General features: G+C 42.3%; 1 protein-coding gene across 18 annotated transcripts in view; it reads left to right on the top strand.

The window, feature by feature from the left end:
* The window catches only part of nrxn3b (neurexin 3b), a 330684-nt gene that overhangs the window by 55161 nt on the left and 253794 nt on the right, over positions 1-21729 (top strand). For all 18 annotated transcript variants that reach the window (XM_039781091.1, XM_039781084.1, XM_039781082.1 and 15 more), the window contains one exon: positions 19854-20155. In XM_039781091.1, coding sequence (XP_039637025.1) covers positions 19854-20155 — 302 coding nt within the window. The remainder of the gene's footprint in view (positions 1-19853; positions 20156-21729) is intronic.

Here is a 21729-nt window from a genome sequence, read left to right as displayed (position 1 = left end):
TGGCACCACTTGTTTCAAGTTTGTTGATTTAGCCAGTATTTGATTCTTCCTCTTTGCTTTTCTTTTCCTGGCAGTGTTTTTACACGGCTTGTGTTTGCTCAAGAAAATGCTGTGATTACCTGCTTAGCACCGAATAAGACCCTCATCTTATCACAGCCACGCTCTGCAAATTACAACGCAAAATCTTTTGACATTTTAAGCAGTAGCCATTTTCCTTCCGGTTCTCGCTGTTGCCAGTTAATCATTCGGTGAGAGCTGATGTTAATTGTATGTTTTTGACAAAGAGAGAGGGCTAGTAATGTTGTGACCATTCTTTCTGTTACAAGCGATACCTGCGATGCATGATGATGGAAAAAGGCGGAGACTCACACGCACGCACAAGTCTGTGTGCACATGATATGTGTGTGTGTGTGTGTGTGTGTGTGTGTGTGTGTGTGTGTGTGTGTGTCGCTCTCTTTAAAATATATATAATATAAAATCATCTCTCCAGATTGCATGCTAATGCTCCATATGTATGTGTATGTGTTTTCACATCTGGAATATTTCACTGTAACAAAGAGATGAACAAAGGGCTGGATTTCAGCTCAGTGTACATCTACTACATGTTCACTGCGTGACTTTGGTTTGCAGCTCCTATAATCCATCAAATGCAATTAAATTATGAAAGGAATGAAGAGTCATTCTTTATTAATTATTATAATAATTAAATAAAAAAATACACTGCACTGGGATCCAGGTTCAAGTTATATTTCACACAGATTCTCCACACACTTTAATGATAAACCAGTTGTCATCTCGACACATTGTTTTTATTCTTTTAAATAACCCTCATTCCGATTCGGTGATTGGAACCAAAAGGTACCCACTTCTTTTGGGCAGATGAAACAAGATGCTTGTTTATTTCATAGGAAGATCATACATGTAGCAATCCTGAGGGAGGGGTTGACCATGAATCCAGCATGATGTGACTGCTGGATGAACCCTAGCTCTGTTCTTATCTGGGCGTCTGTTAAATGCCACATCATAGAGCGTAACCGTTTTAATCGCTGCATTGTGTAGCTATGTGGCCGCCTTCTGAATGCCCTTTCCCTTCTCCTTCGCACTCCCCTCGCTGTTGATTCACAGGGCAGGAGGGAACGTATGGCACTTATTAGAAGTTAATGGATCATAAATTGAAAATGAAAGTTCTATAAAAGAACTCCATTCATATGCACACGCGCACACACACACACACACACACACACACACACACACACACACACACACACACACACACACACACACACACACACACACACACACACACACACACACATAGATTTCTTCCAAAGCTCCCGGCCTCGGTATTCCTCATTCGTTATGCCCAGCCGTTGCCTGGTTTGAGGTCATCTTTTATAAATTACTGGTCTAAATTGATGGTCTAATAAGTTTTTTAGCATTTATGTGGTGTTCTGCCCTGCATGTCCTCCACTGTGAAGTGCAAAAATAGGAGTCAACCTCTGGAGTTTCTACTGCTATCTACCGGTTACTGTCTCTGCTGGTGAGGTCATCCTTCATGGCGTTGTTTGTGAGAGTGTCTATCTGCGGTGAATGGGTCTTGTTAGTGTACGAATGACACATTTCAACTTTTTATATCCAAACCTCCAGAGATGGTTGAAAGCATGGAGTCTGAGCACACACTGCTCGGCTCCGTCATGTCCCCATTTTGGGTCTTTGCCGTCCTCTGGAGTTGATGATTTTTGATAAGGAACGTTGTACAATATTTCAACATTGAGTTTGCAGATTTTATCTCCGTGCAGTTCAGGGGGAAATTAAAAGCTGAAGTAGAGATAGCCAGCCCGCTTGGGTAATGGCAGCTTCCGTTGTGGAGCCAGTGCCTCCTGATTTCTCAGCCACATCAGATTAAATGTGTTACCATGAATAATTACAAATCCACCGTGTTTGTAGTGGCAGTTCAGAAAATTCCCCCCTTCTCATCCTACCGCTGCTCATTAATGTTTCAGATGTAGCACACGGTGGACAAAGTGTTCGACTAAATACCAAAGAGCACACCGATGCACAAATGTGCAATAAACGTGCATCACTAAGCTCAGTGTTTCCTCTAATGGCGATTTCATGAGCTCATTGTAATACTCTAGATGGCCCCTCTGAGGTTTAGCAACCGTACTTTATTGTTTTGTCTCTTTGCTCCTCCTTTTGTATTTTGTTTCTGTCCTTCTCTTCGGCCAGTGTCCTCAGTGCAGATTAGCTCCTCTTCACTTGCTCCTTCACATAATTCCACAGACAATTAAATAAACTGTCACAATCATCATCGCCATCATCATCTCCGTCGTTATCCACTCACCTAAACAATAAAACGATGGACGTGTGTGTGGTTATTTACTCAAGAGTGCTCCCATCGCGTGGCCTTTTGTAGCATGGCAGCCAATTAAAAATCGGTGAAGTGGGGGAGGCAGTCAGGTATAATGCAACTAAGGTCATCGTGTTGCTAGAAAACCATCTCAGTAGAAACACTAAAGGCAGCTCATGTCCTTAATGAACTATAAATACAATGATTTAAAGTTTAGATACAGTATAGTCTTAACTTCCTGTTCAGCATCATTCCTAGCCTCCTGAATGCCACAACACACACACACACGCACACACACTGTTTTACTCGACCCACCTGGGCTGCAGCCCCTCGTCCATATGCAGCAGCCTCTGGTGTAGCGCGGCAGTCACACTCCTCACCAGCTCTAACTGGTCAAACACACTCTCACACACACACACACACACACACACACACACACACTTATACAGGCTCCAGAAATAGACATTTGGAGTGATAGCCTGCAGGGACCACTCTACCATACAGCCAGCTGTCACACAGGAATTGGCATTTACTTAGATTGGACTACACACAACGCATCACTTCGGGTTTTTTTTTGTTCTTCCTGCCTCCTGCGGGGTGTGTTCTAAAATAATATATGAATATAACTTATGAAACGCATTTTTTACATATTTTTTTTTTTTTTCCATTTTCCAAAAGAAATTAAAACCGTTTTAGGACATATCTGCGAAAACAGCATCTGAGTGGCTGCTAACTAACTGGAGCACATAAGAGCTCTGTATAGCCTTTGAACTCTTAACATAAGATGTAATTTCCCCTTTTTCTGCAAACCCTCATAGCGCTGGTTTTCAACAGTTCACATTGCAAGACGTCTGTCCCAAAAGTCAATATTTAGGAGGACCGAGCATGTTAAGTTTGAATTCTAATTGGAAAACGGAAGCTAAAAGGCTAGGCTAATGAGCCTCCACTCAGTAACTGGAATATTGATTCCCACCAGATATTGCTTTTTTTGTTCATGTTATTTCAAAAGCTGCTGAGTCATTGGCAGCTCACACACATTTTGTCATGTCTTTTCTTTCCCTCATCCTTCAGAAGGGAGGGGTTTTAGCTAGTGTTAGGCCGGCTACACACTGCCAGCGTAGCGTAAGCGCGGCGTTTCTGTTGCGTGTCAGCTGCGTGGCGGCTGCGTGGATTTTTCTGTCTTTACACACCAGAAACGTGTCTGACGCGGTGCTGCTGCTGCTAGCCTTGTCCGTACACATGTACGTTTCCCATTGATAAAATGAAATACCATGTTAAACATAAACATATGCTGATTTGATACAGCAAAGACAACGTCGGCAGTATTGACGGCAAAATAGGCTACCGAATATTTCGTTCTGTATTGACAGGTGCAATATTTGAAAATCGATTACATTTATATCTGCATTTATGTCAAAACCTAGAGACTTTCAAACATCATGTCTTTTATTAATATGTATTTGCGTCAAAATGACATCTTCTCCTCTTCTATTTTGCCAACGCGCTTGCGTGTTGCGTGAAAAATAGGCGTCGGTCCTATTTCTAGCATGCACGCGTTTTCGTCTCGAGCCGCGCCTGGGACGTGCGTGTCACGCAGGCAGCGTGTAAGCTCTAACCTGTTAACATGTTAGCCGAAATAAAAACGGACACGCCACGCAGCTGACACGCTCACGCCACGCAGCCAGTGTGTAGCCGGCCTTAGCTGTCTCTCCTTCGTGGGCTAGTAGTGGGGAGGGCCGATGACCAGACTGTCAAAACTTACTGCAACATCATTGAGAATGTCCTGGCGTACTGTATTACGGCTTTGTACGCCAACTGTAATATGGTGGACAGAAAGAATCTGCAGAGGGTCATAGAGACAGCACAGCGCATCACCGGTAGTCCCCTATCCTCGCTAGAAGACATCGCCAGCACGCGATGTCTCAGGAGAGCTAGGGCAATCACTGCCGACCTCTCACAGTTTTAACCTTAGTTTTAACATCTTTGCATTCCTTAGCAAAATTTATTTTTGATTTTGTTTGTTTTTTTTGGCATTTTTAGGCCTTTATTGACAGGACGGCTGAATACATGAAAGGGGAGAGAGAGGGGGAAATGACACGCAGCAAAGGGCCGCAGGTCGGAGTCGAACCCGGGTCCGCTGCGTCGAGGAGTAAACCCCTATATATGGGCTATCCGGGCACCCCACTTTTTTTTTTTTTTTTATAAATAACATTGTCAGTCACTATAACCATTACACCGTTTTGATACACACATTTAAGAATGTTTAAGATAATAATATGAAGAAAATTTCAATACTAATGGTTTATTTTCTTTTGGGCTCTGGATTCTGACACACAGCAGCACAATGACTCATTCCTCACTGAGATTTCATGAGCCAGCCTAAATTTGTTGATGTAATGTCCTTAGCACAATGGAAATAGGGCACATAAGTGCATGAGGTGTTCACTTGCATGTTCTCCAACTAGCAGTAAGCCTTCTGGCGTTTGTTCCTCTCTCCTTGTATTTGGAAGGGTCCCAGTGGAGAGACAACAGGGCGAAATGGAGAGAGTGAGGGGAGTTAGTCGCTGGGGGGGGAAAGTAACAAAGGGGATGCTTTTAGAGTACCAGGCCAAATAAAGGCACCTTTTTTCTCTATTTGATAAAGCAAAAGGGAGGGAGATGGAGAGTGAGTGTGACAGAGGGAAAGAGATGACAGGGAGAGAGAGACTCAGGTACAGCGCTCAGAAAGAGGTAGATTTATGCAGCTGAACATCAGTCCATGCGTTCAGAAGGACTTATCTTCACATCATCTATACTTTACAGAAAATAAGAAGTCCTACCACCCCAACAATATTTTTTCTCTTTCTCGGTCTTTTATTCCTATTCTCATTCCTATTCTCCCTCACTCCTCCACACACGCTCATCCTTTCAGTGTGATGATTTATCCCTTCATCTCCAGAGTGTCATTGAAGAGAGCCGTTTGGCTCTCCAGACTAATAACCGTCGCTGAGATGGAGAGGGGATAATGTTATTGACTTCCAAGCTAGACGTGTGTGTGTGTGTGTGTGTGTGTGTGTGTGTGTGTGTGTGTGTGTGTGTGTGTGTGTGTGTGTGTGTGTGTGTGTGTGTGTGTGTGTGTGTGTGTGTGTGTGTGTGTGTGTGTGTGTGTGTGTGTGTGTGTGTTTCACATAGAAGTGGTTGCCTACACCTGCGTAAGTTTTTGATTTTCGGTGTGCATTTTCAATTTTGTGTGCAAGTATGTTAGTTATCTGTCGATGTGTGCGTGGCTTTTCACCTTTAGGCATGTTCTTCTGTCAATTAGGGAGGCCAGAGGTCAGAAAAAAATAAAACCTTGCTATTGTAGTCACTTAATTCCTGCTGAAGACACTTGTGCGAGCTGGATGCTTACAGTGTCATTACTTTTGTCCCGGGCACCATCCGGCATGGCACACGTGGCTGCGAGGAAAAGCCCTTGCAATTCCATTCACCAGACGGCCAAATAGTCAGTGGTGCTACCCTAACAAGCTTGGATTAGCACAGTTATAGTAAATGTGGGCAGACCTCGCTCCACAAACGGTAAATACCACTTTCCTCAATGACAGTAATTCTGTATTTACATCAGCATGTCAGGATCAGTTGATTTGATTGCAGGCAAACAGGATTTGGAAAGCAGCTGGCATTTGTATTTCATAAAATACACCCACATATATATATATATATATATATATATATACTTGTTTTATTTGTGCACATGCATGATCTCGCCATGTACTTAGTGGCTCAGTACGTGCAGGAAAAAGCTTACACGCATCCGACGCTAGAAATCTAACTTTACGCCAGGGAAAGCCTGACGGTCCAGGTGATTCCGTGAAACTGCAGACATGTCAGTTGGTCCCTGCTTCTCCCTGGAGAGGCTGTGGATCCTTTCGGCTAATTTTAGAAAGCTGCGAGGAGGCTGGGGAATGCTGGAGCTGCTGAGTTCGGTTCAACGGCGCCAAGCTCGGGAAGCGAGGACAAGGCTTAAACCCTCCCCCCATCCCCCGGAGCTGCGTGCTTTGCACACTTTTCAGGAAAACATATGTGGCGTAGGAGTAAAAGGAAAGGGACAGAATGCAGGAGGAGAGGTGGAAATAGCAGGATCCAGAGTGAAAATGTAGGGGGGAAAAAAGCACCCAGGCACACGGTGGCCCGGCCTCTAGCATCAGTGTTGCTGCCACGTGATGGAGGCTGTGCATGTGAGTGTGTGCTGTGTGATTATTGTGGCTGCATGTTCGCCAGCATATGCCCAGATTACCGTTCTCCCTTCGATGTTCAAGTGTTTGTCTGTGTGTATCTTATTTACAATACTGTGCTGTACACTGCATGGGCCTGTACACTGAGACATACACCTTATACCCTTTATGATCACACTATGATGTGTACAGTTTTGCTATCAGCCCTGCAGTTAAAGGTTAAAAGGAGAACGCTAGAGAAAGGTGAGAGTAATCCATCGTTGCTCTTATCTCTTGAAGGAGAACACCGTTGCAAATGCCTGCACACACACACACACACACACACACTCACTCACTCACTCACTCTCACGCGCAGAGTGCGAGTCACATTGTTTTGGCTACAGGCTACAACTGGTTCCAGCTGGATTTAAAGCTACAGCAGTGTGGGTGGGGGGGGGGGGGGGGTTTCTTCGTTTTGCTAAGCTCAGTGTTGAAGATGTTTCCCTGAGTTGTCTGCAGCTTTATCCCAAACTCTCATCTCCTATCCAATAAATAATTCTAGTTCTCCATTCCTACACGCAACTGGAAATTGTAAAATAAAGGGATACTCTATACTCTAGTCATCTTTTATCCTATGGCTGTCACTGCACAATAAACAGATTTTCACAGTGTCTATGTGGACAGTCATGTAACCAAATAGTCTTTCGCCTCATCGTAAAATTAGCACTCGATGCGATTGGCTGTTGAGACGAGGTCTAAGTTCAAGCCTGAGGGGGGTGCTTGTCGTTAACCGCCTTATATTGGCTTTAAGGGCTCTTTCACGGTGAGTCATGTTTATTTCATTGTCCCTTTTATGGCACCGCTGTTCCCCTTTTAACCCCTCGCCTCCCTGCACGCAGCTAAATGTTCTGGTCATACACGGGAGAGTAAGTTATAGAGGTAATAAATATTAGATGGCCTCAGCTTCGACTAGGAATGTGTGCTAAACTGTTTCAAGTGCAGGAGAGGGACTTTGCCTCTCTCCCGCTCTCATTAGTTTAGAATTTTTGCTTGGAGTTGCGTTATTTTACACAAAGTCAAAAATCATATCAACGTAATTATTTATTAATTTAAATAGGACGGTTTAAAAAAGCGAAAACATGTAGGTCAGTTGGCTAAAGCGTACGTTATTTAATTGCTGTATTGTGGTTCAAATTTCAAAATGAAGGTGAAATTGAAAAACAAAATACAAAAGAAAGCTTAGTATCAAATAATAAAATAATACATCACAATGTTCGCCGTATTGAACATGTGTATTTTTTTATGGTTTGAGGGCCATAGAAATAAGCATCCACAGTATTCCACTTTTATTTTAATTTTATTTTTATCTGAAGAAGATAAACCAGAAAAGGTAGAATTACTCTTATTTAACATTAGCCATTTTTTTTCCCAATTTCTTTACAATTTGATTCTGTTTAAAATTTCACTGGAGAGCTTGATGTAGCTTTACTTCGCCAACGTTCCTCGAGCCTCCTTACTGTCTTAATAACAATAGCAATTTTCCAAACCTGTGTGTATTTTGATATCCACTTTGTTATTTCAAATGGCATTTATTATTGTAATTTGATATTAACTACATACAGTAGACTTCATAACATATTGGATGTTCTTTAAGTAGAAACTGCTGAAAAACCTTCACATCAACCTCACAGTGGTAATTGCAAATGTGTTTGATGTTAGCTCTCATATTCCCCATGTGGCATTACAAATTTAGAAACTGTGTCAACATAAGCAATAAATATACCAGGGAATAAAAACAAAAAGATGTGGAGTAAGAATATTACCCATCAAAGTAAGAATGTTCTACCGCTAAAAGATATATGCTTTACTGCCTTACTGCAGTGTGATCCGACTGTGTTAAAAGGACATTTTAATAGCTTTTTATAAAGTTGCTGCTCCTGCTTGTGTGGGTGGAGAGCATTGATATAGCATACAGACGCTGCATCATGCTCAACAGTTAAGTAGATGATAAAGTCAGACATACCAGGTGTATAAAAGTAGGCAGAATTCTGCAATGAAGTGGCTCTCTCATCAAACCAATTAAAATGTATAATATATATATTATTAATGCGCCTTATTCCCAGAGGTGACATTTGTTGATTGAGTCTTGGGCTGAAACGGCATATGTCACTAAAAGTAATGATAACGGTAGCATGCAGCTTCATGCTCCAAGGCTCTATCCACAGGCAGCGTGTGAACTGACAGAGACTGATGTGGGGAGGTGGAGGCACGGCCAGGCTTCTGACAGGAGAGATAATGGCCAATAAGGCGACGCCACTCTGGATGATTGACAGGCTCCAGGGAAGGCCCTGCCTGCCGACAACCCTGGAGCAAGCCTCCGCTTAAATACAAACAATATGCAAATGCTCATGTGTTGCCCACATGCACAAAGATGCGCATTTATACACGCATACTTAACAAGTACACACAGGAAAATTCACACTGTTGACAGGTTGTTTATTATCCAGTGAGAGCTCGCATCAAAATGATGTAGGTAGTCCACAGTATACAAATGCATCTATTCTCTGTAGCTTACAGTAATTAAATGATTTGGATCACAAATAGAAAAAGCAAAATGTACGTAAAAACATATAACATGTCAGGCAGACCGATAAAAACAAATAACTCACAAACCCACACAGATGCACAGTGATGCCAGTCACTGTTCTGCAGAATGGGGGAGAATACGAAACCGATACAATGCTCGCTGCCGTCACTTCCAATTTTGGCTCAGGATGGCAGCTGTCAGGCTGATGCAATAGTCGGCGTTCAGGAGACACACTGTCAAAGATCGTTTGATTGTTGATGGAAATAATACAGACTCCACAATATTGAAATCCACAGTTACAGCCATTTAAAAAAAAAAAAAAAAAGGAAAAGGAAACCACCCAAGGATTCGTGAATGCTGTGCCTGCAATGCACAGTAATTCAATCAATATGGGACCGTATAATAAACGCACACTGAAAGCTGGAACCCACACAACTGAAGAATCAACAATGTCATCAAAACTGTGTCTCCTCAAGCCGAGCAGTATTGGCCTCGGATCTCTCTCTTTTATTTTTATTTTTTTTTTCTAAAGTGCTCACAGGTTCTGCCTTTTGCAGCTATTTAACAAGTTTTTTTTTTGTTTTTTTTGCGTTTTAGATTTTAATAATTTGCTTTGACCATCTGCCCCCTGCTGCTAAGCAATCTAAATGAATTGAATGAATGAATAATATGAACTTGATCGTTTCTTGACCGTCTCCCGAATCTCAGATAAGGCCGACTAAAGCAAACACTAAGCCTGCCAAATAATGAGAGCAGATAAATGCGTGTCTTGCTGGTTTTACTCAGGTTCCAAGGTCAGCTGTGGCCCAGGAGTCACAGGAGGAAGAGTGTGTTGTGCGTTGGGTTAGTGGTTCAATCCCTAGCACCTCCTTACATGTGTAAAAGTGGCAAGACACTAAATTCCAAATTGCTTTGTACCGTTGATTCTCGCATTAAAGCTAGTATTCAAATAACAGGCAAGTATGAAAAATAGTAATAGATAGTTAACAAAAACAACGAAGTGTGTGGAATTGCCTGTGACCTATTAGCATGGTAGATTTAGTATAATGTACATCGGTAAAACAGCAGAGTCATGTTATACTCTCCACTCTGCTGCGCTGCTTAGTTTCTCTTTTTCTTTTTTTTTTTAACAAATAATGTTTTCATTCTCTAATTAGTTCCAGTTGTTTCTCTTTTGCCAGACATTACATCCCATTTTGAATTCTCTTCTGGGTGTGGTGATCTTTGACAAATCCCTTCACTAAACTGCACCTTACTTCACTCAAAGAATAAATGTAGACGGCAGCCCCAGCCACTGATTGCATAATTAGCTCCTGCCTTCGTAAATCAGATGCTAATTTCATGCAGATTGCACGAGCAAACGGAAAGGTCTGCGTTTTCATGGGCATGAATCTGGCCTCAGATGTACACAATGATGGATTACATTACATCTCAAGCTGTGTTCATTTTGGCACCGGATTTTGATTTTGATTTAGTCTTTTGACGGCAATCTACGTTAGGTTTAGTCAAATTTTTGTTGACAAAAACGATTTTAAAACATTTTAGTGTCTTTTCTTCCTCATGCATTGTGTCATTATTGTCTATCGCGAGGTTGGCTAAAAGGGCACACAGACACACACGCACACACACTGTCAGTGTCACTCTGCAGTATACCTGCAGACTGACTCTCCTCGGTAAATCTATTTGGCATTTCAATTCTGACAGTTTAAAATTAACAATGATCTTGAGCAGTGTCACGTCTCTGCATTTAAACGTCCTACTTTAGTGAAATAAATGTGGCTTCCTTAACAGGTGGGAAATCGCTGTTCAAATCGCATCTTCATATGCTCTCCTAACTTTAAATTGCATTGAGAAGATCTGTAAAGACCAGTCTAAGATGTCTTTCAGTCCCTGAATCTCTGTGATTCCAACCATCCCTAACTCTACACTTAACTGTCCAGTGTTGGTAAGAGGAGTGCAGTCCCCACATCTCTCTTACTCCCTCCCTCTCCTTTACAAACTCATCCTCGACCCCCACCTCCTCGCTCCAGTATTCTCTCCGCACAATTGCCTCAGTTGATGGGATTGGACCTCAGGCGCCGCCTGGTCCTATTCTTCAGACACCCTCCATCCCTCCATCCTTCACCGCGGCCATTCACACCATCCCCCCCCCCCACTCCAAACCTCATCACTCACTCCATGGAGACTCCACCATCGGCCGCCAATACGGATATTCAGTGACACACACACACACACACACACACACACACACACACACACTGAAAAAACACAGAAGGTGGCAGTGACTAAATTGTCACTGCCAGTAGCCAGAAGGGAGCCTATGGCATCTCCACAGTAATGCAGTTACATTTGAAAATGACATGTACCTGGCCAAAGTTCTCCAAACATTTTCAGATCCTTCTCACATAAAACTAAGAAATTTGATCCAGATTTAACATTAAAAATGATTATTGCAGCTTTAACTACTGTACTTTAGTGCATGTTTTTGAAAACGCCAACTTAGTTACCTAATTAGTCAGGGTTCATATATACTTGTGAGCATAAAAAGTTAATGGAAGTGCAAAATGTTTTGGCCTCCAAAGTGTTGCTAAAGGAAACGTCACCAAAAGACATAAGGCCCATTATCTAAAAAGTATTGTCAATATATTATAAATATCTTGTGCACATTGTTGACAGACCGATAACAAGGTACTGCTCAAGGAAAGAGCAGGAACTCGTCAAATTATTTAGGATTCATCCTCTGAGGACCATGATTAACCATAGCAAATTGTTCAGCCGCACAAATTGAGTGGCTAAAAACAACAGACATCACCTCATTCTCCCCAGAATCTCTCCGAGAAGTTCACTGGGTTTAGCCTGCGCACGTCACCAGCCAATAGGACGACTGAAACACAAAGTCAACCCGTTGACCTGCTCTTTGTGCAGGCCTATTCATAAAATGACCAGTTTACTGAGGATAATCACACAGTTGTTGACTGTGTCTGTGTGTGTGGAAGCTGACCACCGTGCTTCTCCTCAATGTACATTACTGGCCTGTCTACCATATTGAGTCATCTCTCTGTCGCAGTCAAGATGCAGCAGTCTTCTAAGTCTGTCTCATTTCTCTCTGCAGCAGTTTCTATCTCTTAAACATTTTTGAAGTTGAGAAGGGTTTATTTAAGTAGGCCTATTTTGTAAATATTCAGACTGATCTCAATAAGTGGCGTGTGTATGACACGCCAATTCGTATGCCATTTTGGCATGTTATCAAGACCCATAATCGCTTTTTAGCGTTTTTATGAACGCCGTTTGGCCCCAATTGAGTTACATTACCTTGCGAATGCGTGTCAGTTTACGCCATAGCGAGTAGTATGAAAGGCCGAAAATCAACGTAGGGAGGTTGGTCGGGGTGGTGGATGGGTCAAACAACACAGGACTTTCACCCAGGAGACCAGGGATTGTGTCCCGCGTGTCACGTTTCCTAAACCCAACAGTCTCTTCTTTTCTTAAACCCAACCATCCGAAAAGCGAATATGTCTGCATCTTGATAACACGCCAAAATGGCATATGAATTGGCGTGTCATACATACGCCACTTATTGAGATCGGCCTGCAACCCGTCCGCTGTATACGCCGTAGACATACACGCGGATAGCTCAAAATGTGTACAGACAACACGCCGCTTGGCTTTAGAAAGTGGCGTGTATGTTTACGCAAAGTCATGATGTCACGTTGAAATATTACAATAAGATGAGCATGTGCTAAAAGTAATGGTGGTTTCTGAACCCTAAATGCAATGTCTATTTCAGCAAGAGGTCTTTCAAGGATCTTTGACATGACATCACAATTCTTAGATACTAATTTAAAATGCCTTTCAGTGGGAAATATTGCAGACATCTTTTGACTGCGAAACTGTGGGAAGTGTTGGATTCATGGTGGTGTTTGTGTGCTTTGCGGGAGGTGAAAGGGGGAAGAGAGCGTGGCATTTTGTCGGTGTGCTGTGTTATCAGGTGCAGTAATAAGGTTTATCAATGCTGGAATCACAAGCCACAGGGACAGCTCTTCACCGCTAGTCTTAACACACAGTGTCACCTCGTTTCTCTGGAGAGCCGTTGGAAGTACCTCTGTTTCTCTTTCCCTCCATCTGCCACTCTCATTCTCCTGTTCCGGCTCTCGCTGCCTCTCTGTCTCCCAATCGCTCTCTGCTTCTTTTTTTTTTTTTTTTTTTTTTTTTTCTTTTTTCTTTCCCTGTCTCTTTTCTTTCTCCTTTTCCCTCGCTGTCTCTGCTTCCATCTCTCCCTTCCTTTTGTCTTAGACTCTTTTGCTTCCTCCTTGTCACTTCTCTTTATGTTTATCTTCCTCTTTTGTCTCCCTCTCTTTGTCACTCGTCCCTCTTCAGTCTGTGCGCGCAGACGTGAAAGACAGTCTCAGACAGGTTGTCCGCCGCGGCTTCACAAGGTTATGAGAAACACGTGATGAGAAAAGAAGTATCAAGAGTGACAATTCACTTCAACCTTCTATTTATGTCATTTGACATCTTAAAAGTTGTCATGAAGAGGGCACATTCAGTGCATTTTGTATGTAGTTTTTGACTGGAAAACAAGTCCCTGAGGAGCCTTACATACACAACTTTCTCCCCGCTAACGTTAGCACTCTTGGACCCTGCATTGAGTTTAATTGTTGCTGCAGTACATTGGTTGTAATTGGCCAATTAAATATTACCATGCAATATATTCTACCACTTCTCCCTCCAATATAAGCCTGTCTGACAGTGCCGCCTGCCTTTGAAGAGAGACATCACCCATGATGCTCCAAATTTATTTGACATGTGATGGCTCACCATTTAGCTTCAAGCCGCAAAGTTGCATGGTTAGTGTTCTCCTCGTGTCGGTGCAGCAGTGGAGCACATTGTTCATGTTTGGCTGCGTCAGGCTAACTGTGCTGCTTTAACGGTTATTAGCAAATTATGCTAATTTCTCACTTTGGGGATGGAAGAAAAGAAAAAAAGATAGGACAGAGAGCGAGGGAGAAAGGGTGAGGAAAGGCATGGGTTTTCAAAATGTGTTCAATGCATTGTGTGGGATGACGCCGCAACCTTGAATGACTTCGGTTGCTGAGGGTGTCACACAGACAACAATAGCTAAAAGCAGAACTTGGCTTTCTATGTTTAGGTCTGGAACTTGAGGCTTGTTTATTTGCAAATCGAGTGCAAACATGTAGTTATGTGTTGGGATGTTAGCACAGATTAAATTCACTTCACCCAGGAAAAAGTCTCCTTGGGACTAGCACTAGTGTTAGTCGCCCAGCTTACGTCAAGTGCACAGTGAGCTTATGGGCTTGGCAGGCTTATAATTGTAGCTAAAGCTGGTGTTTTGCTACAATAATCACAATGCATCCTGTATTGAATGCTACCATTAAACTCATCTGAGTTTCCCTTCACATGCTTTTGCCTCCCACAGTGATTAAGACCAGATATAATATCCTGTTATGATCTTGGGGGTGGGGGGGGTGGCTGAAGGTTGTGGACCGGAGCTCTGTTAGGTGACGCTCCCTGCTCAAAGGCCCTTGGGGTCGGACTGAAGAGAGAGATCGGTCAGCACGGGTGTGTATGGCGATGGGGAGCGGAAGAGAATGGGAGATGGTAATGAAGGAGATAATTGCTTCCAGTGGATTTTGAAATCGAACCCCAGCCCCCAATGCATGGGCCAGGCAGCACGCAAATGGAATATTGATGACTATGGTGAAAATAAGGGAAAATGACCCTGCTATATGATCGATTTGAAAGCCACAGATCTGTGCAGAACGTGTCTCAACAGGCAATACATTTCCCCTGGTTTTTATGGATCCGTATACACTTACCACGGGTTTAATATTGCTGAGGTGCACAAATATTACATTATATCAATTTGCTCTCTCTATTATTCATAGCAACAATGTTTTATTGACAGTCTTTACAGATCCACTTTGTAATTAAATCATAATTAATATATGGAGAGCCAAACTTACCATACAACTTACCCAGACTGGTAGCCTTTTACCATACAACTTACCCAGACTGGTAGCCTTTTACCATACAACTTACCCAGACTGGTAGCCTTTTACCATACAACTTACCCAGACTGGTAGCCTTTTACCATACAACTTACCCAGACTGGAAGCCTTTTACCATACAACTTACCCAGACTGGTAGCCTTTTACCATACAACTTACCCAGACTGGTAGCCTTTTACCATACAACTTACCCAGACTGGAAGCCTTTTACCATACAACTTACCCAGACTGGTAGCCTTTTACCATACAACTTACCCAGACTGGTGCCGTTTTTACCATACAACTTACCCAGACTGGTAGCCTTTACTCATACAACTTACCCAGACTGGAAGCCTTTTACCATACAACTTACCCAGACTGGTAGCCTTTTACCATACAACTTACCCAGACTGGTAGCCTTTTACCATACAACTTACCCAGACTGGAAGCCTTTAACCATACAACTTACCCAGACTGGAAGCCTTTTACCATACAACTTACCCAGACTGGATTTTCATACAACTTACCCAGACTGGTAGCCTTTTACCATACAACTTACCCAGACTGGTAGCCTTTTACCATACAACTTACCCAGACTGGTAGCCTTTTACCATACAACTTACCCAGACTGGTAGCCTTTTACCATACAACTTACCCAGACTGGTAGCCTTTTACCATACAACTTACCCAGACTGGTAGCCTTTTACTATACAACTTACCCAGACTGGTAGCCTTTTACCATACAACTTACCCAGACTGGTAGCCTTTTACCATACAACTTACCCAGACTGGTAGCCTTTTACCATACAACTTACCCAGACTGGTAGCCTTTTACCATACAACTTACCCAGACTGGTAGCCTTTTACCATACAACTTACCCAGACTGGTAGCCTTTTACCATACAACTTACCCAGACTGGTAGCCTTTTACCATACAACTTACCCAGACTGGTAGCCTTTTACTTTAGTATTTGTATTTAGTGGAAACATATAATATATGGTAAATGATTAGACATGCAATTGGACATTTCAAGTTCAGCAGTAAACAGGGAACCTGGATGTTACTTTTTTCTACAGTAAAATAAAAATGCAGTATTATAAAGATTTATTTATCTTCAAGAAGACCAAATCTTATTTTTTTAATTTTTTTTTTAGCTACTAAAAGGTGCAATGATTTGAGGGCCTATTAGTAAAAAAAAAAAACTTTGACACTTCTTGTTAAATTTAGAGTTTGCAGTTAACGCTAATACCGCGCAAAGACATAATCATATCAGAACAACACTGAGAGAACATCGACATGCTAACATGCTCACAATCACAATGATAATATACTCATATTTAGCAGGTATCAGCTAAGGTATTTATTTAGCTAAGCATTTGCCAGTTCGCACTAAAAACAAAGTAACACTGAGGCTGATGGGAATGTCTGAATTAGTTTTGCAGGTATTTGGCCAAAGTATTTGGCAAATTGAAATGTTGACCTGATGATGACCCTTGATTTGAACCTTCCTTGGATCCTTTCTCTAACGTTAGGTTGGAGACTTTGTTAACCTTTTGGGCCACAGACTAAATAAAATGACCGCTTATGTTTACCCAACAGCGACATCTCACCGCCTGTTGATGTGCTAGTTTTGGGTAGATTTGGTTTATCCAAGATGCGAGAAAAGCAACACCGTAGATAAAATAAGCACAGCTGACACGTCAGATAGGTCGGACTACCGTGTTCAACTATATATCTTGAAATGTTACAGTTACGGCTGAAAATGACAACAGAAAAATTTGCCAATTTCATATCTCCGCAATTGAAATCAACTGCCATTTGTCTACCTGGAAATGCTTGATGTGTTAGAGTGCCAAAACCTGTATTACACTGGTCAATAGGTCAGTGGTCTTCAACTCTAGCTACATCATTTCCCACATCCACATCTGGTAAGTGGTCACTAATGGTTACGTTTGGTCTTATGGTACCATTAATAATAATGAGACCAGGAATCCCTTTGGATGCCATAAGCCTGTGTTGTAATTTGAGCAGCAATCCTCAGGTAGACTACCTAATTAGAGTATGCTGGCTAGATGGGGAGGGGGGGAAGTTGCCATGACAATAACCTTTCTACCTTTGGTCAGGTGGGAGCAGACAAGATCAGATGTCTGGAGCGGATCTGAAGGATTACCATGCTGCACGCCTACATAGAGAGCTTAGCTGTAGAGACACAGGCCACTTCTTTTGTGGCGTTTTTAGCAATTTAATTCCCAAGTGTGTTTCCCAATCCTACGTTTGCCAGTTTGTTCAATAAGCAAGCTTAAACGTCTTCAAAGATGGCATTTGTCTCATTGCTCAGGAAAAGTAAGACATGGATTTTATGAACCATAATCAGTGTTGCAAAGACAGTCAGTCTTCAACCCATATTTGCCTGCCATCAGGCACAGGCAAGGCCCCTCCAGGCAAGATACTAGTGTCAAGTGTAGCATCTACGAATTTCTACAGAACATGGTTACAGTGCCAAATGTTTCAAGGACCCTCTCTGGCTTGGGGGCCCCAGAGGGTTTTGGTTTTGGCCCATACTCGTACTCTCCAGATGTGCAATAAAGCCAATTGGAGCAAGGAGCTAGAGAGACCCATTTTATTATAGACTTTGGTGACATATAATGGATGGTTATATATGACAAAATGATAGTGCTGTGAATACTAAAGAAAAACACTAAGTGGCAAGTCAGTCCCATCAACCCTTTGGACTTTATTTTTTTTTCTCTTTTATATATATATATATATAAATAAATAATATATATTTATATAAAAATAAATTAAAAAAAAATATATATATATATATATATATATAAAAATAAATAATACAGCTAAAAGAGAAAAAAAAAAAGAAAGTCCAAAGGGTTGATGGGACTGACTTGCCACTTAGTGTTTTTCTTTAGTATTCACAGCACTATCATTTTGTTTGATGTCCTAGACAATTGTGCAGGAGCAATATTATATGGATGTTCAATCTACAGGCAGCTCATGTGCAATTTCTTAGATTAGATGCATGAAATCAGCGGAGATGGAATTCTTTTTTTTTTTTTCATTCTCCAACGTTCTGCTGCCTCTCTGTGTTGCGCTGTCTCAGTGGTAATAATGGGTTTCTATTTATTCCCCTGGCACATGGATGAGGGCTTTCACAGGGCTTTTGTTGCCTCTATTTCCTCTTGTCTCTGTGTTGCGCAAAGACATGAGTTTGACGCCAAGGGGAGAATTTCTCCATGACCGGAATCAGCTCCCCATCATCCCACAGCCCCACTCCACTTCCCTTTTGTTTCTCTCTCAATATTCTTATTTTTCCCCTTCCTTCTGTATCTTGTCTGCCAGCTCCACAACACTGCTCCCTCATGTTTACACATAGCCTGATCCAAAACAACAAACTGAAGATTTACAGCCTGCAGCCCGTGTATGCTTTCTCTTTCTCTTTTGCTAACTCATTTTTTTTTTCCATTTTTTTTTTTTTCCTTTCTTTTCACTCGTGGCACTCATGACTTCTCTGTGAGTACACAAAAGAAAATGCGGGATGCAGAGAAAATGAAATGTCACGTTGAAAATTGGATTGTTGGCAGTAACAGTAATGGCATAGTTACTGTTACTAAGTGCCACATCGGCATGTCAGTTTGGTTTTATGTTGAGGAGGGCTTTTCCTGAGGGTTGCAATAGAAAGGTGCTGCCTTGGACACTGTGTTCTAGCATGAGGAATCTTCTAGCCCTAAAAAGTTGACCGGGAGTCTGACCTCGTCTCTAATAGATTCACCCAGACCCATGCTGACCAGAGGGTGTCAAACCACCTTTTTTAAGAGGCAGCAGGGGAAGTGTCAATTATTTCATCACAGATCATAAGGACACAGGACTCCTCTGATCCACTCTTTCTTTCTCGTAGAGTCTTTTCTCTTCCCCTTTGGCTCTCTCAGTCCTACCCTCCACTTTTCTCACTTTCTGTCTGGAGCTGTCTCACCTTACTCTCCATGTCGGTCTAAAAAATGTGCTCAGGAAGTCACTGTGCAACAGCGGAGCGATATAAAACTGTAAAATCAGGCTAAGTTTGATTTATGCACACCATTAGCAGGGAATAGTGTTCCATCATAAGTAGTCTGTCTGTCTAGAGGCTGTATGTGAAACCTAAACCCACGGTCGTACAGATAGGATTTTATGATCTGAACTGAATGATGGGATTATCATAGCTGTAATTATTGTGAGCAGTGCATTGTGTGTGTGTGTGTGTGTGTGTGTGTGTGTGTGTGTGTGTGTGTGTGTGTGTGTGTGTTTTTGTGTGTGTGTGTGTGTGTGTGTGTGTGTGTGTGTGTGTGTGTGTGTGTGTGTGTGTGTGTGTGTGTGTGTGTGTGTGTGTTTGATGTAACCTTGTCTGCAGCATACAGGGGTTCTCATATTTACTGAGGCTCATGATTGATGCGGGGACCAACACGGATGCTCGGCTCGTTTCACGTTTTAAACACTGCAACAAATGCAATAATGAATGTGATAATGACTATTTGGCTGTAGTCGTCATGGCGCACTTAACTCATGAGGAAAAAAGTTCTTCTTTTTAACGACGCATGGTGAATCATAGCAAGCTCACGTGGTGGCTGTCAGTGCTGAAAATGGATCCCTTCCCTTCTCTTGACTGGCGTGAAAAAGTATATATCGCTCCTAAAAAGTAACATTTGATTTCTTCCCTTATCATTTTCAGCGCGGGAGGAGAACGTGGCCACCTTCCGCGGCTCAGAGTACTTCTGCTACGACCTGTCGCAGAACCCCATCCAGAGCAGCAGCGATGAGATCACGCTGTCCTTCAAGACCTGGCAACGCAACGGCCTCCTCCTCCACACGGGGAAATCGGCAGACTACGTCAACCTGGCGCTAAAAGATGGCGCCGTCTCCCTCGTCATCAATCTGGGCTCCGGGGCCTTTGAGGCCATCGTCGAGCCAGTCAATGGAAAATTCAATGACAACGCCTGGCACGACATCAAAGTGACACGCAACCTGAGACAGGTAATCGGGGGTAGCAGTGATGGACGGAGTTTGGAGACAGGTGGACTTTTTTTCTTTTTCTTTCCCGCTTTAGATGACATTGCTTTTAGGAGCTTTGAGAAAGAGCTGGCGTTAAGACTGTCACCTTGTTCTGATTGGTTGCCATTTCATCGTCACAGTTCAGATACATTATTGAGATAGATCTCATTAAACTTTTGGTTGTCTTTACAATTACATAAATTCTATTTAATTTCATTTCATTGTTCAACTTCTTTTCCACGTAATGAAAAGTTTAAAAAACAAACACAGGACAAAGCAGTTCTTTCGCATGTGATTGACAGCTTAGTCAAGGTACCATTATGCTAGGTGTTTTCTTCTCTCCTGTTCATTGGCTTATTGAACTTGAGTTTCTTGTGTCCTGAAATTAAAGTTATCTGATCATTCAATTTTTTTTTTCACTCTCCCCTAAGCTGACACTTCCATCAGGCGCTGTCGCTATCTCCTTGCTTTCAGAGAAATGCCCGTGGAAAATATAAACTTTCACTTTAAAGCCAGGCAGAGTGTTTGCCTTTGAGCTATATTGAAGCAGTATTTATAGCTCAGATGATCATGATGCTTTTTATAGATAGAAATGCATTTTCATCAAAGATCTGTTGCACATATTGTTTACCATTTTCTTAATGGGATTTAAAATTAGCTTGTATTGCAGCCGGTTGGAACTAGCATGAATCAGTGCTGTCTACAGGAGGCTGTAGAAAGAGAGTAACAGAACACTGCCTACGTTTACATATTCTGGATTTTGCCCTTATTCCGGAAAAGACGATATTCCGACTAAGCTGTTTACGTGGCTAATGAAAGTGAATATTCCACTAATATTCCCGTTTACATGTAGCCGTACAAAAAATAATTTCCCCACAACCCCCCCTGATTTTTTTAAAATTTTCACCCCCGGGGCCCTTTTGTTGGCCCCCCCCACACCCCCCCCCTCTTCCTTCATTCCTTCAACCAGCTTTTCGAAAAGGTCGGCGTAGCGATGTGTGGGCATATCCAAAAACCTGTTGATATCCAAGTCTTTGAGAATGTTTAAAAGTTGGCGTGTTTCTCCTTCTTATCGGGTCTGCAGCTTTGCAGACTGTTGGCTGATTAGCCGTAAACAGACAAGAGGCCGTAAACTGCGCTTAAAAACCCTTATTGAGACACATATTCTGAATGCCCTGTATACATGTCCTAAGAATGCCTCTAAAACCTGAATAATACCAGAATAACCCACATGTCTTAATCGGAAAATGCTATGTTCGGCAAAAGGCCTTATTCGGAATATCCAACCGGAATATGCTGTTTACATGACCTGTATCAAATTCGAGGTAAGACAGCATTTAGTGTTGCTCTCAGAGCCGCACAACAAGTAAGTGCCAATTTCCAGATCCTCCCTGACAGTAAGCTTTTGCTCCACAGGTTAGTAAAGGTGTAGCTGGAAATCCCGACAGGATAACACACAGTTTAGTAGGTTAGAAGCTAAGAGGCAAGGGCTGCTTGCCTGCTTTCTTCTTTCTTTCTACAGATCTGTCTTTCTATCACTATCATTTTCTTTCCTC

Source organism: Perca fluviatilis, chromosome 18, assembly GCF_010015445.1.
Source record: "Perca fluviatilis chromosome 18, GENO_Pfluv_1.0, whole genome shotgun sequence".
NCBI lineage: Eukaryota > Metazoa > Chordata > Actinopteri > Perciformes > Percidae > Perca > Perca fluviatilis.
The sequence above is the reverse complement of the archived record's forward strand: the minus strand, read 5'-3'. Positions and strand labels throughout refer to the sequence as shown.